Consider the following 16,974-nt stretch of genomic DNA (forward strand, 5'->3'; position numbering starts at 1 on the left):
GTGCTAATCTTGATGTTGAAGGTTCTCTGGGATCTAGAGGAGTGCGACTATACTTCATTCTTATTAACACTAGTGACAATAATAATGAATTTTTTTGTGGTCTTTTGTTTATCAAAAGATGCCAGTTACTTCAGCAGTTGAAGATTGTCAGCACACTTTGATGCCATTTACTTGAGTTCCAAAACAAAAAAAAAAGCATAAAAAGACACAACATTTACAAATTCTCCAAACAGGCATTCTTCAACCAGGCCAAACACTGGTGCAGAAACCTGAACTCCACAGCCTTGTTCACTGCTGCTGGGTCGCAGTTAATAGATATAAAGCAATGGGGTAGCCCAGTCTAGTGCAGAACCTGGGAATTAGTACTATATGCAAAACAGTGGTTCTGCCACTCTGAAAAATCTAAATAACCTTTTTTACAATTGTGTCTCTCCATATGGATGAGAACAGTCAACAAATGAAAAAACAAAAGAGAAAACAAAATGTACTTTATGTCCAAACCCAAAAAGCGCAAAACACTTATCTTATATTCCACTATATATTTTTATCAGTTTTTGGAAAAATCAGTGTAATCTTATTGCAATACATATATTAACATACACACAGAACAGTTTTTCTGAACTAACATTTAAGACTCAGATGTGCACAAACATTTAAAATATTTACAGGTCAAAAAACATTCCACAAAATACATGGAGATGGACACAAACATTTAAAATATTTACATGTAACAAAACATTCCACAAAGTACATGGACATGGACAAGAGGACATAGATTAAGGCAGAATTAACGATAACTTCAGTACAGCGTACACTTCATCTAAAATCGACTAAAACGACATCAGTGATAATTGGGTAATAATGAATTTTTTTGTGTAACAGCAGCAATGGTAACCTCAGGATGGAGCAGTAACTTCAAGAAGCCTTACAATTAATGATCCACCATACCAGTCTAACAGCAAACAAAAAGACACATGAAAATGTGAACCATTCTCACCTGCAACAAACGTGTTCTACATACTTTAAGTCAATACCCCTCTCTGAACTTCTGTCATGCTGCAGTGACCATTTCAGCATGAAAAACAAATGCAGAAGCAGCAGCAGTGCCTCAAGGTGTCTTAACATACCCAGCCTTTGTCCCTTATGAAACTGTTGGATTGTAACTTCTTGAAGGTCCTAAATAGAAGGTAACCCAACCCAAACCCAATCAATCCCTTACCTTTTCAGCAGCAGCGTCTATGCTGGACTGGTTGTAGAAGGAGGTGACGGTCTTTGATCGCTCCCGGGCCAACTCGATTTGACTCTGGTCGGTCGCAGATGTGGAGTGGCGCCCAACTGATGGCCATGCTAGTCCGGGAGGCAGGGAGAGCAGACCTCCCCCACGCCCTCTCACCTGCAGTATGACTAGCGTCTTCCACATCATTGTGCCTTCAAGAAGACCAGAGTCCTGCAGAAAGGGAACAGCGTGCATCAGTAGAGGCAGCTCAACCGAGGTAGATCCTCTTACTGCAGACCTCATAAAAAGCAACACAGATGCAGCATTGTCAGATCGCTTTAACGGCAACAGGCATGATTATGTATTTTGATTTCCATTCTGTCTCTTAGTATTCTGAAAATAGATTGATTATGGGTGTTTTTGATCGATATGAATAAAATGTAAGGGTACTGAGAGCAGCAAGTATATATTTCTACACAGAGGTATTCGAGCAAGCCCACACTACAGTATTTATATCACCTGCTTAGTGTAGACAAACGCACACATTTTAACAGACACTGTAAGCAGATCATTGTTAGTGTAATGACCTTAGATGTGCCTGCAGCTCAGAAGCAGACTGAACACGCTGCTCTATAGGCAATTTGTATTTACTGCCACCATACACACGATTCGCAACATACTTTTGATGTCACAAGATAAACTATATGAACTTGACTCTTTCTGTTGTGTGCTTACCGTACAGCAACAAAATGCTATACTATTCGATGCACTCTTCCTCGCTGCCACCTCCCAGCTACTTTGCTGGGCAATGTAAAAGCATGAATTACTCAGTAAGGCCAGTCACACAATTTACACACTGAATCAAAGAGATGGTAGATTTTGTGTGATTGCAACTTACTGAGCAATACTGTGCAAAGATTCTGCAATGCTGTCTCTCCTACCATGGAATGCAGGTTCGCTTGTACAGGCAGCCAAACTTCTCCCCTAGTCCTTCTATTGTGAAGCCTAGGTTCAACCACACAAACTCTACTTGCGGAAACAAAAAGCCTCCCTATTGTTGGGATTTTTTATGACTGTTGTCTTTTTCCTCCGACTATGGTTAAAGATCTGGTTAAATCTTGCAGCTCCAAGTTATTTGCTTCTGCTAGTTTGGCCAATTTTAGACCTTATGCCAAACATACATAACCGATTTCTCTTCACAGCACATGACGCTCCGGTGCACAGCGCATTTATCCACAGTCCTGGGGACCCCTTGCTGCATTCATCCCCTAGTGTCACTGGCCAACAACGAGCATCAATTCTGGTCATGCAGCTCCTACCTCACCCCACATCCCTGAGGACAAATACCTTGTTCCAGGCTGCAAAGTGACGAACGCCTTTTCCTGCTTGCTGTGCAATCCACGGTACTTCTTACATAGCCTGTAGAGGAAGCAGTAACACAGGTTTAGCACCAATCTCTACTACACAAGGACTGGAAAACTGACCACCGTCCGGTCGCTTAAACCTATTCCCTTCATTAGAACCTGAAACAAGAAGCTCAGCCAGAGACTAAATATCAACTTTGAATCTCAATTTGAAATTCACAAAAGGACATAGATCAAGGCAGAATTAACCATCACTTCAGTACAGCGCACACTTCATTTAAAATGAACTAAAACGACGTGAGTGATAATTGGGTTACGGATTTGGTTAAAGGTGGCATGTTTGGTACACTAGAGCCAGACGCCTTTTACAACGGTTTCAACTTCTCACACTGCTGCGCCCATTTTGCAAACTTACCACATTATTTAAAATATCTTTAGGATTTTTGATAGTGCAGAACACTTGCTAACCCGTTTTGCATACCACTGAAATATTGCAAGACACAAATATAAAAATCTGGTGCAACAAAACAAAGGCAATATGTATGGACTACAAATTAAAGAGTCTTTTGTGTCACTGATGGATTTAGGCTCCTAATTAATCATCATCAGTGCACTTTGGGAGTCATCATCCCACTCATGCATCCAGTATTACAGCCACTGACTTATTCTTGCATTTACCCTGTAACATAACCAGAATAAAACCCACACAAACAACAGCTTATACAAGATAAATTAAAATAGAAGTAAAAAAAGAAAATAAGCTGTCGCCTTACACGCAGCAGGCATATATTTGCCAAAACAAAACATTGTAGTGGGTGTCCGTCTTGCAGTGGTATGGGGCATAGTATGCCGTTGTTTTTAAGTTGTAGTTTGGCCACCACATTTAGAACCAACATGTACGCCATCTTGGAAAGGTAAACCACTGATACACACTGGACAAAAGCATTCCGTAATGGTTGCTTGGTTATGAGAAGTGGCCATACTGAATGCGGCACACTGCAAATGAAATGAGCAGCAAGCAAGCCACCAGTTAGCACTCTGTGTGGAACTGTAGTACCCTCTTAATAACAAGCATTGACAAAGCTAATAAGTCTCATCTATACAGGAACTATTGGCTTTGTCAATGTGCTTTAGCCATGTTGTACACCAGCGTGGCTGCTGTTCAGCATGGCTAAACGTTAGTGGCATAGAGGAGAGTTTTGTGGAGTGATGTAGCATTAGCTTTGACAGGAGCGCCCTCGTGTGGTTCCTGTCGTGTGCATCTCCTCCAAACACATCGACCTTGACTATAAATATATGGATCTATACAGATCGACAACTACCCTCGGTTGCCTGCTTACTCCACCCCCACAACAGGGGTCCCGGCCGGGATCCCTGTAAGTTCCTTTACTTTCACCTATTTCACGGTGTCACCCCTGCACGCCCCACAAGCTAGGCAAGCCCTTAACAGGTGCCCCACATTGAACAGTCCTGAAGAGACCTGAGACCCAATCAGGTCGAAACGTCGTTGACAGAGATAAAGAGACAGACCTTTTACAACAGTTGTTTACACATTGCAATTGTACTTAAATTGCTTATACCTATAATTTGGTCGTCTCTTTTCAACTTATATGTTCATTTGAAACCTTATGTCATCTACATATTATTATGTTTCACTTTAGTAGTTTAGGTTATTTTTTTGTAAAAATTCACTTGGGACACGCCATCACCTTTTTGACTACATATGTGTGTATACTGCTACTGAAATTTTGTATGAATTGTTGATATCTATTATGCTTTTTATTGCAAATATGTTCGCATTGTGTATATACAGCTTCCTTTCTTGGCTTCCATTTTTAATCACCCTCATTGCCATTGAGCGTTTTCTTTATCAGAATCTAGTCGTATTTGCCCCCAGGAGCCATTGTTTCTTGTTAAAACTTTTACCCAGGCTCCAAGTGAGTAGGGGGTACCTTGTTTCCTCTTGCAGCACACAGAGATCCAGGGCAGAGGCTGAAACATCCAGATGATAACCCAAATATTCTTGACTCATTGCAACAGAGGAAAGGTCTTGAAAGGCATTGTGCTGAATATAGCTCCTATAAAAGGAAGCCTTTGAGAAGAAGTCGATTGCTACTTCAGTTCGCTGATCGAGAACCTCAATGCAACAAAGTCAGGAGGTTTGCCGTCATCTGGAGGTGGTTTATGACTGACTGTGGTAAGCCCGCCTTCAACAGCCAGTTGTCAAGGTAGGAAAAACTGATATCCCCAACCTCCAAGGCTGGTTGTCAAAACTGCTATCATTTTTGTAAATACCGGAAGGGGTGCTGGTGGGGCCATTGTGTTTTATTTTGTTGACAGTTTTTTAGATTGATGTGTCCAATATATGGTGCTGTGGCAAAAAAAGCTTGGCCCTGACGAATCTGCACAAAGTATATGAAGCAGAGAAACATGTTGGCATCCAACAGTGGTATGCATATATAGCAACCTATACTGTTTTTTTAGTTTGATTGGGTTCACTGAGCAAAAGAATAAAAGTTGTTGTGCATTGAGTGAATCCCTTCAATTTTAACTTTACCACATTGTGAGGTGTGACTAATCTTTGCACTTCACCCTATGCACCTTTACATCACTTACACTCTTTCTTTTGGACACCTTTTCTGTTAGGGCGTCATGACCGCCGATGATAATAACAATGGGCTCATCTGGTGAGTACCTACCAGTGGCCCGCTTGGTGGTACGCCCATGAGGGGTCATTTCGCCCGTTTCACTTTTTTCATTTAAGTTAGTGTATGAATGGGACTGAATAGTTGAAAGTGGTATGCATACGAGTCCCTGATATCTTAAAAAGCTGTCAACAAAGTGTGGGAAAGGGATTTATGGTATACAGATAAAAAATACTACTGAATAGAGTAGAACGAAGGGTATGTAGAAAACTACAAACCTTCATGCAAGACTACAATAAGGAGATACGATAAATTAGGATCTCTGTAGTCTTAGGACCCTGGTCTTTTTGTGGTTTGTAACTCTGAGTGGAGGGCGACCTGGGTTCTTTCCCCTCTTTGCTCCTATTTTGATTGTGTGGGGCCATAGTGGAGTCATGTCTGAAGGCGGTCTTTCACTGGATGCTGCACAGTAATCTTCAGTGTAATGCCAACAAGCCTCAGATCCTCTTATTTGGATACCCTCAACCTGTCTGGGAGGATGAATATTGGACTAGTCATATCCTTGTGCCTCCTGCCCAGGTCTCGATAGTACGCAATGTGGGAGTAAAGTTTGATAATTGTGTCACTTTTCCCCTCCAGCTGTGGGAGCCTGTTTTGAACTTCTAAAATTCATTAAGAAATGTTTGTATTTACTGCCACTGGAGACACAAAAAAACATCATGCATGCTCTCATTACCTCTTGGCTTGACTATTACCAGCCGGACAGAGGCAGCCATATAGAGGGACCAACTGGAATGGTCTGCCTGAGCACGGTATCCACAAAAGTATGGATTAATCAGAACACCACTCCAGGGTTGCACAACTCCTGAACGTGGGGGTGGCTGCTGCGCAACTCGGGACCCGGCACCGGCTGGATTGCACTTTCATTGCGGCAGGCACTTCACAATACCTGGTACCAGCCAGCTGCTGCGGGTATGTTCGTGCCAGCAACTGAGACAGTGGTGGGGTGAGGCTGAGGCGGGGCCTGCTGGAGCAGTGCTACACCAGTGGCCGGAGTTGAGCTCGAGATAGTAGGCCTCTTGGAGAGGCGCCCCAGATCAGACCTCTGTCCGGAGTGGGGGAGAACCCCGGAGCTTAGCCCATGCACCGTCTGTCCCCTGATTGCCAAGGCAGATCTACTGATGCCTCTCCGTGAGATGTACTTGGATGGTGGGGCTGCCCTGAGAGCGAGGAGACTGGACCTGCTCACCGGGCACCTCCGGGCCTGGGCTGCATATCAAACCTAAGCCCCCCCCCCCCGAACGGGATGTGCGCACGAAAGGCCCATGGGGAAGACTGACAACAAACCATCCAAACTGCCAAGCCCCATGGACCAAATGCCGGAGGACTCTGTATCCAACTCCCAGATTGGCATTAGTGTGGCACAAGAGCCAGACATTCAACCAATGTTTATGGACTTCAAACAAAGCTTACAGGCCATCAACACAATAATCAACATGCTGGCTGACCAGTTTGATCAACTGAAAGAGTAGGTGAACAGACATGAAGAGCAGTTAGACCAGCTCGAGCATCGCACATCGAACGTAGAAGACACTTACTTCTCCAATGGGGAGAGACTACTCCAGATGGAGAAAGTACTGGAAATAATTCGCAACAAAGATAAAGACCTGGAAGCGCAGTCACATCGAAACAGCCTCAGGATCCAATGAGTCCCGAAATCCATCGCTCTGGACCTCATGGTAGACTTCGTGGAGGAGATGTTGCGCACTCTCTTTGGGGAGGCTCTCTCCCCTCTGCTGGCCGTGGAGACGGCACATAGATCGCTGAGACAGAGCTCAGTGCCGGGAGCCACCTGCCTCCCCCGATAATTGTGAGGCTCTAAAACTATAGAGACAAAGACACAGCACTCTGCCTTGTTAAGGAGCGCAGGGTGCTTCAATATCAGGGCAGCAAAGTTTATTTATTACCGGATTTCACCCTGGCTGTCCAGAATGTCAGGCGAGAGTTCTTCCCAGTGAAGCAAATATTACAGAAGACAGATGCTAAGTACATCCTGATCTACCCGTCCAAGCTCAGAGTGCACCATCGTGAGCAAACTATCTTTTTCACTGACCTGAAGGTGGCTGCCAAATTTGCAAGAGGACTCCTTGCTGGCGAGCCAGCTCAAACATTGTCACCAACAAATTCAGGCAACAGCCATCTTAGTGAAAACGACTAACGACTTAGGACCTGGGCACGGTTGAGGCTTTGCTGCCTTGCCGCCAACCCCAAGTTGTCTGTATCTCATCAGGCAACCAAATCGGATCCTAGAACTGGGGCGCCCAACGACCCTCTGTTAGATAGTGCTGAGATACGGTCCAGTTTACCAAGACAATATGCTTCTTGCACGTAACTTTCAATCCTTTCTATCCGGCCACCCAGCAGTTTTCATACTGGGAGTGTGTTGGGTGACCTTTGTACCCCCTAGAGATGTGTCACCATATGTTTATTCTTGCTTCCCTTTGGGACCTGTTGGGGGCGGGTGGGGAGGGATGGTCCTGAACAGTCCGTTTGTGGGGCCATAGTGAGTGGTCGGTTATGGGTTGCTGCACTGTTTAGGTTATATGCCTTTCGCTTGTTATGCCCCTTATTTGGCAACTCAGCATTTAAGTCCTTAACATCTACACTTCACACACGCGACCGACTATCGGTACCACCCCCGCCCTTGTAGACCATCCTTGGCGATGGATAAATGCTTAACCTGAACCATAACGCGATTGAACGACAGATGAAAAGTGTGATAGGTATTTGCCTATTTACAGCAACACAATATCAACACTAGCTTACTGCAGGAATTACACCGGATGACCACTACACAGACACGCTTGCGGGTGCAATGGGCAATTGAGAGTCATGTTGCCTGCCAGTCAAGCTATGCGTGGGGAGTCGCGGTGGTGCTCCATAAAGGACTGAACTGGCCCAAGTGCACTGCACTATGTGACCCACGCGGGCAATATGTCCTCTTACCAGACCTCCTAGAGGGACTCCGGATAACACTGGTATCAGAGTATGGCCCGAATACAGATGACCCTCTCTCTCAAAGGTCAGGCGACTGGTGGGAACAATGGGACTCGGGGTAGTACTACAGAGAGGTGACTTTAATGTAGTTTTGGAAGCCTGCATGGACAGATCTAGTGAGACACGCCACCCGCACCAACACACTGCTACGCAATTACACACCATTATCTCTAAGGACCTTTGGCATGCCCGCCATAGAGTCAGTGCTGGGGGAACTTACATCAAATACACTCACAACGCATGGTCCAAGATTGTCTGGCTGGCCACCAGAGACATCGCCTCCTGGACCACTGACTTCCAGCATCTCCAGCGAACGCTGTCCGACCATGCTCCAGTTCTTCTGGAGCTCCACCTCTACTACCGTTGCTGTTTCTATTTGGCCATAGCAAAAATGGTTGTACTCCCCAAATTCTTATACCTCTTTATTAATTTACCACTGACTCTCCTGACCTGCTTTCGGGGAAGGCTCCGCTCCCTATTTATCTCGCTAGGATAGGCTGGCAAACAGCCCTCGGTGGCATGGGAAATACTGGTGCTCCCTTTCGAGCAGCAGGACTGGGGGTGCCTGATATAGATCTTTATTTCATCCGCACCCAGATGCACTTTGCATACTGCTGGTTGCATCTAATCCAGTTCCAGCAGCATACGGCACCTGAGGCTGACCATGCAGCCTTGTGCCCTCTTCAAACATTTTTATATGGGCCCGTCCAGGCTATGAGGCACCAGGTGAATGCTTTTGGCTTGAAATGAGTTGCGGAAAAGAACCCGCCTGGACCACCTTTTCACTTAGTCTATTCCTCTCTTGGACCACCCATAACTCCTGATGACTGCAGATGCGGGAATGCGTGAGCACCTGCGGTGGATGCAGTTCTCCTTCCTTTAGAGCGGCATACCCGGGCAAAAGGTTTTGTCACCTATCAGCAGGTGTTTTGGGACACCGCGCCCTCATTCCCCAACTTATTGACCTATTATCTTATCAGAGTGTCACTGAGAGGCCTTCATGATACATTCCGGGCAGCACCCCCACGCTACCAGTGCTAGAATAACTGCTTGCCAACCCATTCCCCAAAAGCTTGTCACATGGAGCTATGCTAGCACACAGCAAGATGCATCAATTTGCGAGACATCAGTCCATCAGATGTGGTCTGATGAACTGGGTTTGGTTATAAGTGAGGAGCAATGGAGTTACTGCTGTTCCAAGTGCAAGGCTCTGAAATAAATTTCTATTTCTTACATAGAACCCATCACTCATCTACACGCCTGCTCCGAATGAGCCTCGTAGACAATGCGCGCTGTCAGCACCATGTGCTACATTCCTACACTTGCGTTGGGACTCCCTGGAGATACAAGATTTTTGGGAGGCGGTGTCCCAGACTGTGACTAGTATTACGGGACAGTCTCCAGAGTGCTCCCCCATATTCATGCTGTTAGGATATGGTAAAGTGGTACCCCCGGAGGACCTCAGGCTGATAGCCATGTTGCTGCTACTAACTAAACGTAGGATGGTGTACACTGGGGCAGGAGGCAGGTACCCTGCAGGGCCTAGTGGCTCAGGGATGCTGCCACATGCCGGGAGCTATTAGAGGAGTATTGGGAACTGATGCCGGTCTGCTCAGGCCCGAAAGACATCCGGGCTTGCCAGGTGAACTCTCTCAGACACACTGAAGCCTCGACTGTGAACACACATACCCCCAGCGGTGACTCCCCGATGACCGAGGTGCTTATCTGTTACCCGCCAGGCGCTGCCTTACCATTCTGTTCTGCCAACGTGGTCTTATGTTCTAACCTCTCATGATGTCAGGTGTATCACCATCCGATAGTATCGACTAAGAGGAGTTGGGATCCCACTGAGTGGTCAGTTTGTTTGCCCTTTCCTCTTCCCCTCCCACCCCAGAACTTCCCATTTAATCTCCTCTCCCCCTATGTCCCCTGCCCCTCTCCCCTCCTTTACCTTCCAGATGCACCCTCGTGCTATGAACCTTAACATATGAAGTTCATATTTCATCTGCAAATGAAATGTATACTTTCCTGCAGCACTGCTGCATTTGTATTTTACAAAAATCAATAAATACATTAAAAAAATTACATTAAAAAAACTCTATCAGGGAAAGTATTAAGTCTACTGGCTTCCTTGAAGTCCATGTAGAAAACTGTTACAATGCAGGGGTAATTGATCCTTTTCTTCTCAAATGTCATCTCCATGTGCATCAAGCTCTAGTCAGAGTAGGAGTCATAAGGATAATGGAGCTTCTGAGGAGGCACATTGTAAACATAAAATGTATGGGAACCGCATGCACTGGAATGCAGTCAGAGCACGACCTCGGTTGGTATCGAGATGGAGTAGATCGGTTTTCTTCATCAGTCTGCATCATATCCCCCTCTTGCATCAATGGTGACCGCAAAGATGAAGGAGCAACCGTAACAGGTCTTGGTGCTATAGTGGAAGTAGCACCAGAGTTGGGGAGTTGATGCTGACCAGGAGCCTGGTTCCTGGGGCTCAGTCGGCACAGAGGATGGATCCGCTGACAGTTATGTGACTGGAGGCCCAATAGGAACCTTGGGACTGAAGGCGGCAAGAGGGATCTGGAAGAGTGCCACAAATATGCAGCATGACCAGATTAAAAGGTTCAATCTTTTGCGAAGACATAGGGAACACTGGGACTTATTGTGGAATCAGCTCCTTATTCAGGGATTGTGAGAGATTGAATGTCACCTTGACACGCTTGTGACTTCTTTGATAGAGAATGGTGGGATGGGGGTCAAGTTCAGCTTTGCCTTCTTTTATTTCTGCTTCAATTTTGACTACAACTTACTTGACAACTTCAATTGTGCAGAGGATCTGTGGCCGGTCCGTTACTCACATCTGTTTTCTACAGTCACAGTATAGTTTGCCACCTGTATTTGTAGGCTGGGACATTGTTCCTTTGCACACTGTACTTTGATTGGAAAGTTATTGGATACTGTCAAAAGAGGAACAGGAGCTCCACATTTGCCTTTGGAGGCATGGTATGAAAGGAACTCGTGTCAGCATGCAGGTGTGATGGTTATATGTGGCTCCACTCTGTCTAATCCGGAGACAGCCGCATGGTGCAATCTAGTGGAACACGGAAGCACTGCTATGAACATTTACAGGATCTAGCCTGGTACCTGTGGAATATTCTAAAGGTGAAGAATATGCAGTGTTAAAAGTATCCATCAGTAAGTACATTACAAGCATTGTTTTCAGTAGACGCACACAACTTGAGCCCACTAAAACCTGCACTCAGAGCAACCAACATGTGGGTGGAGCTCAAGCCCCTTTCAGTAGTACTCTGAAAACTTTATCTATCACATATGGACTAGCGATAGCTGCGCTATCAAGCCAGACTTAAAAAAGGTAGTTTAAACTGGAGGAGTGTTTGAACATATGAAGGTGTTCAACTTGAGGTATATTATTGTGCCCTAATTTTGTATGTGATGGGAAAAAGAAAAGCAGCGAGGGTTGGGTTGTGGCTCAAGAAAGTAAATTAAAGAAAAGAAAGCACACTGCAGGCAGCAACGTGTCCTAGATAGAATCAACACCTTACTGGGCAATTGTGAAGTTCTTCTAACATCAGCGCTGACTGATACAGGTTCCTCAGCGATTAGAACTCCCCCCTCTAAGAGTGTGAGTAGCCAGAGGGGGGAAAGAAATATCCAGGTTGTTTAATATACAATACAAGCATTTGCAATGCAATAGGTCTCGCATTTACACGAGTTTGAGCTATTGCCTTTGTAAAAGACAATGTCTTTTATTTAAGTTTTGGTTTTTAAAACAAATAAAAGGCATTGTCATTTGCAATGCTAACAGCTTAAACTCTCGCAAATGTGAGACCTATTGCATTGCAAATGCTTGTTATTCATGTGTCCTTCCAGAAAACTGCTGTTTAGCTGCCAATAATGTTACCTATACAAAACTGGCCCAGCTTCAAATAATGTCTGACTCCTTGTCTAGTGCATTCATAGAAGGAAAAAACATTTAAACAAAGAAAACAAACAATCCTTCCGTGGTGTCCCGACATGAAACAGCAGGTAAGGGAATGTGAACTCAAAAAGAGGTCATTTAAACTCGAAATCAAATAGCCAGCCTCTTTCTATATGGAATTAAATAAGCGGGTACGGTTTTGTGACATGGCGAAGCGTGTTAGGTCCTTCCACTCCACCAACTTCTAATGTGCATTCCGGTCAGAATGACGCAGTCACCTTGTTAAAAGGGATGCTGTCGTGGAAACAGTTCTGTCTTACACCTGTTTGCCAACCCAACTAGGTTTCTATGGTCTGTTCGCACTTTATTCGCCCTCAGTTTACAGCCCGGTTAAACATGTTCTTCACTCGCAGGCATCACTTCCTCCCAGTCCTTTACAGTTCTATTATCACGGAACTCTTACTGTATCATTACAGACTTCTAAATCTATTAGAGAAAACTCGGATGTGGGCGGGTCCTTTACTGACTGTGAACCAAGCACCGTTTAAATATCCTCCCTCTTTGCAGCTACTTGTGAGACAACACTTCCCCTGGCTAAATGACGCATGCATCTTAATTTACATCCAAGAAGGCAATACAACGGGAGGTGGGGGTGGTAAAGAAGGCACGGACAACGGGAGGGAGGGGGTGGCAGGTAAAGAAGGCACAGACAACGGAAGGGGGGTAAAGAAGGCACGGACAACGGGAGGGGGTAAAGAAGGCACGGACAACGGGAGGGGGTAAAGAAGGCACGGACAACGGGAGGGGGTAAAGAAGGCACGGACAACGGGAGGGAAGTGGGTAAAGAAGGCACGGAATACAGGAAGGAGGGCAGGGTTGTAAAGAAGTCACCACGGACTGAATGTAAGCAAAGCACGTCGTACCTGCAGTAAGAGAAACTCAACAAGAGGAACAAGCCAGGAGTGTGCACTCTCCTGAACTTCCGGTGTCGGGATGTGCACGCTCACGGTGGTCGTGGGGCGGGACTTCCGTCTTATGCGCCCACGGAGTGGATGGCCGGCCCACAGAAATGCTGGAGCACGCACACCGCAAGTCGGCCTGGAGCGCGCCTCGGAAGAGACGTGGGAGGACAGGAGCGTGCCGCAATGAGCGTGCACGTTGGCGTTCCTGCGCGTTCACAGACCTGCATCGGCTCGTGCACAGAGCTGTATCGGCTCGTGCCCAGGTCTGTCTCCCTGCAACGCCAGCGAGACCTAAAAAGGAACAGCCTGCCTCTCTAAATGGGAAGGAATTTCCTCCATCACCATCCGTTTTGACTAACTTGGTTCCCGATACACCATCACAAGCTTCAATAGAGGATCCCTTATTATGCAACAATCGGTTTGCTGTTTTATCTGAAGCTCTAGGTGATCAAGATGCTGCCAATCAATGCGGAGATGTACTTAGGTCAACTAAAGTTCCTGTAACTCCCCCACGCAGCCATTCCTATTATACCACCTTAATTGCTGAACTAAGAAATGAAGTGGGAGTTTTAAAATCACTGGTTTGCTTGCAGATTGAGTCATTAAAACGTGCAAAAGTAGTTACTATAGAAACTGGAGGTCCAGAATCAGCACACTACCTCTGATTAAGTCTCATATAACTTCCCTCGTCTAATCAGGTGGTGGTTCCTTTTTCTGTGGTATGTTTTCCCTCTTTCCCTATCTCCTCGTCTATTCCTGACTAAGCCTGTGTTCTAGCTAGGCCCATGGAGCTCTGGTCTGTTTAAACTAGTGTAACTTCACAAAAATATATCCCCCGGGATGTCTAATAGATCATCCCATCTTTTCACAACACCCACTGTCTTTTGTCCAAGGACTTCCTGTTAGAAGGGCTATAAATCCTGATTCCATCTTTATAGTGAATGTACCCAAATACTGCAAATGTTCACCTAAGAAGGCGAGAAATCCGTAAAAAAAAGGAAGGCAATGCATTAGATGCGTCATGTTAGGGGCTACCGATCTATTATTCATGACAACATAATTCGTGTAAAACGGATGACTGTTTCTCATTGTCCATATGATCGTCTCAAATTGACTCGAAGATCTGAATTCTTGGTTGACAATCTAGTAGCTCTGGACATTAGGACTTGTCCCCCAACACAGTTGAAAATTCAATTCAAGTATTTGAAACCATTTTTCGCAAAAATCCCACCCCTCTGTCCGACTTAGTGACAGAGGTAGACTTTTTAAGTCTTCACGGGCTAATTCTCCACTCAAGATGGTGGATTGACAGTCATCCGTCAGTATTCTAGGTGGGAATGATGTTGACCACTTGGCTACCCCAGATTCTTACTCCGATCCAGCTAGACAGGGAGCTCTTTCTGTAGCACTCAGAAATGCCGTTACTGGACCATGTTTAAATAAATCTTGAAATTGGGTCTCATACACCACACTCTTGGCTATCAAGGCCTGGTGAACATTATATGATCACCTCAGATACTGATGGCTAGAAGGTAGGTGGTTCACCTATTAGCACAGTTCTTCCTAACAAAGTTAAACCAGTGCCGGTTAACCAATGTATCCCTAGAAAACCTTCTGGGGCTAACAATGGGCTTTTTTTCTTATCTTGGAATATTGCTGGCTTGAAATCCAAAATCATTCTTCATGGTTGGAACTCTTTTATCGAGCAGTGTGACATCTGAGTGTTCAAAGAAACCAGTAGTGTGGAACCTGTTCTCAAACTTGGTTATTTGAATTATTTCATTCCTGCTACCAGTGGACTGGCTGGCCGGCCCTCTGGGGGCCTTACCATCTGGGTTAGAATGGTTTTGAATTGTAAAATCCAATTGCTCAACACTGACTCACCAGACGTTTTGGCTATTCGCCTCATGGGTGAAAGCGAGAGGCCAATGGATATGGATATATTTAACAAAAATTCCAGAGGTGTTAGGAGTGGCCTAAGAACTCATACAATCATAGCCCTGGAGAAACTCCTGTCAGCCTGCACTCTTAATCCAGGTTTGATTCAAGGGGGTGATTTTAATACCATATTTGAGTTCCTAGATATTGATGACTAGTGATGTAAGCAATGAAGATGAGGTACAGGGTGTAGAAAAGCTTGAGCTTCCCCCAATATGGAGGTGGACGGAGGCACTCCATTTTGGTTACATTGATTATATCCTTCTAGACCTCAGTCTTTGGTCATCTCTCATTGATATGTCTGTTATAAATAGTATTGAGAGCAATCACAATCCATTAAGTCTCTCCTTAAATTCTCTTTGTCCCAAATTAAGAACGGACTGTTCGTCATCAGCTCCAAACAGGAATGTGATACCAAAGGCAGATATGAGACGGCTCAAATGGTCCCAGGTCGTTGAGTTCCTGTTGGTCTTAGATCAAATAAGTATGGATCTATAGAACTCTTGAGACCGTATTGTCTTTCGGCCCCCTCGTCATCCAGTATTTCCACGATTGCGCTGCATAATGCACTTTTCAAGCAAATGCGGTCTTATATTTTGGTTCCTTGCACAAACTACGGAAGGAAATCCCCCAAAGAGCACAAGTGATTTAACAGAGAATGCAGACTTGTTCGCAGAGATCTCGGACGGGCACTAAGAGTTAAGGATGTGGGAGAAATTCACCTGGTCAGGAAGAGATACAAAAGGGCTCAGCTTATGGCTAAGAAAGTTTGGGATGAGGCTAGATGGCAGGACCTAAACATGCTTGCTCTCACTAGGATTTCATTAGGTTTTGCACCCTTGCTAAATGAGGGAGGGATGTACCCGTGGATCTCATGAATCTCAATATAGCCCCGCAATCATGGATTGAACATTTTTACTCTGGCACCGCATTACCAAATGAACTGAGTTTTCTATGGGGGATATTAGAAGATATCGATATAAAGGACCCTTTTTTTTACCATAAGCAAAGTTTTGTCAGCCCTTAGTGCTATAACCAGAGCTAGAGCCCCTGGTTTGGATGGCATACCGGCTGACATTTTTTTGTATTAAATAGATATATGGGCACAATACATTCTCTTATTGGCAAATGCAATCGCACGTGGCGCCCCGATCCCAGATTCGTGGAAGGGAGTAGAGATCATCCCAATATACAACAAGTATTTGCAATGCAACTGATCTCGTATTTGCAAGAGTTTAAGCTATTGGCATGGTAAATGACAATGCCTTTTATTTAGGTGTTAAAAACCAACACATAAATAAAAGGCATTGTCATTTACAATGCCCATAGCTTAAACTCTCGCTAATCCGAGACCTATTGCATTGCCACAGTGAAAGCATGCATGGCGCACTGGAAATACATAAAAGCGCCTGCCATTGCCAGCGTCTCGCGAGTACCAACAGCCAAAGTGAAAGCGCGCGAGGCGCAATGCTACTCTATAGAAGCGACCGCTATTGCTGGCGTCTCGAGAGTCCTGTCTATAATTAATACGCAAATAGTTCTCCAAACTTCTAATAAAAGCTCCCAAGATAGGACACATGTAAAAGGGCCAGTCTTAATGGGCGGTAACAACAGAAGACAGGGAGGTACGAAGGAGAGACTAGTAAGCCTATAAATAAATCAGAAACCAACATTTACAAATGACAAATACACAAGCCAATGAAAAATATGGGCGGAGAGTGGGCAGAGCTTCTAGTCCATACCTGAATACAGCATGCCTCTCAGAGCAGGCCAAGCGCTGCCCAGGCTCAACTTAAAAAGGGGGATAGATCTATCCCTTCGAATTTCAGACCAATTAGTTTGATCGACT

General features: G+C 45.1%; 1 protein-coding gene across 3 annotated transcripts in view; it reads right to left on the minus strand.

The window, feature by feature from the left end:
* The window catches only part of BCKDK (branched chain keto acid dehydrogenase kinase), a 232,964-nt gene that overhangs the window by 86,532 nt on the left and 129,458 nt on the right, over positions 1 to 16,974 (minus strand). For all 3 annotated transcript variants that reach the window (XM_078652492.1, XM_078652494.1, XM_078652495.1), the window contains exons 3-4: positions 2,564 to 2,635; positions 1,220 to 1,447 (exon numbers count right to left, since the gene is read on the minus strand). In XM_078652492.1, coding sequence (XP_078508618.1) covers positions 1,220 to 1,423 — 204 coding nt within the window. In that variant the 5' untranslated portion in view covers positions 1,424 to 1,447; positions 2,564 to 2,635. The remainder of the gene's footprint in view (positions 1 to 1,219; positions 1,448 to 2,563; positions 2,636 to 16,974) is intronic.

The sequence above is a fragment of the Lissotriton helveticus genome, chromosome 7 (assembly GCF_964261635.1).
Source record: "Lissotriton helveticus chromosome 7, aLisHel1.1, whole genome shotgun sequence".
In the NCBI taxonomy this organism is placed as follows: Eukaryota; Metazoa; Chordata; class Amphibia; order Caudata; family Salamandridae; genus Lissotriton; species Lissotriton helveticus.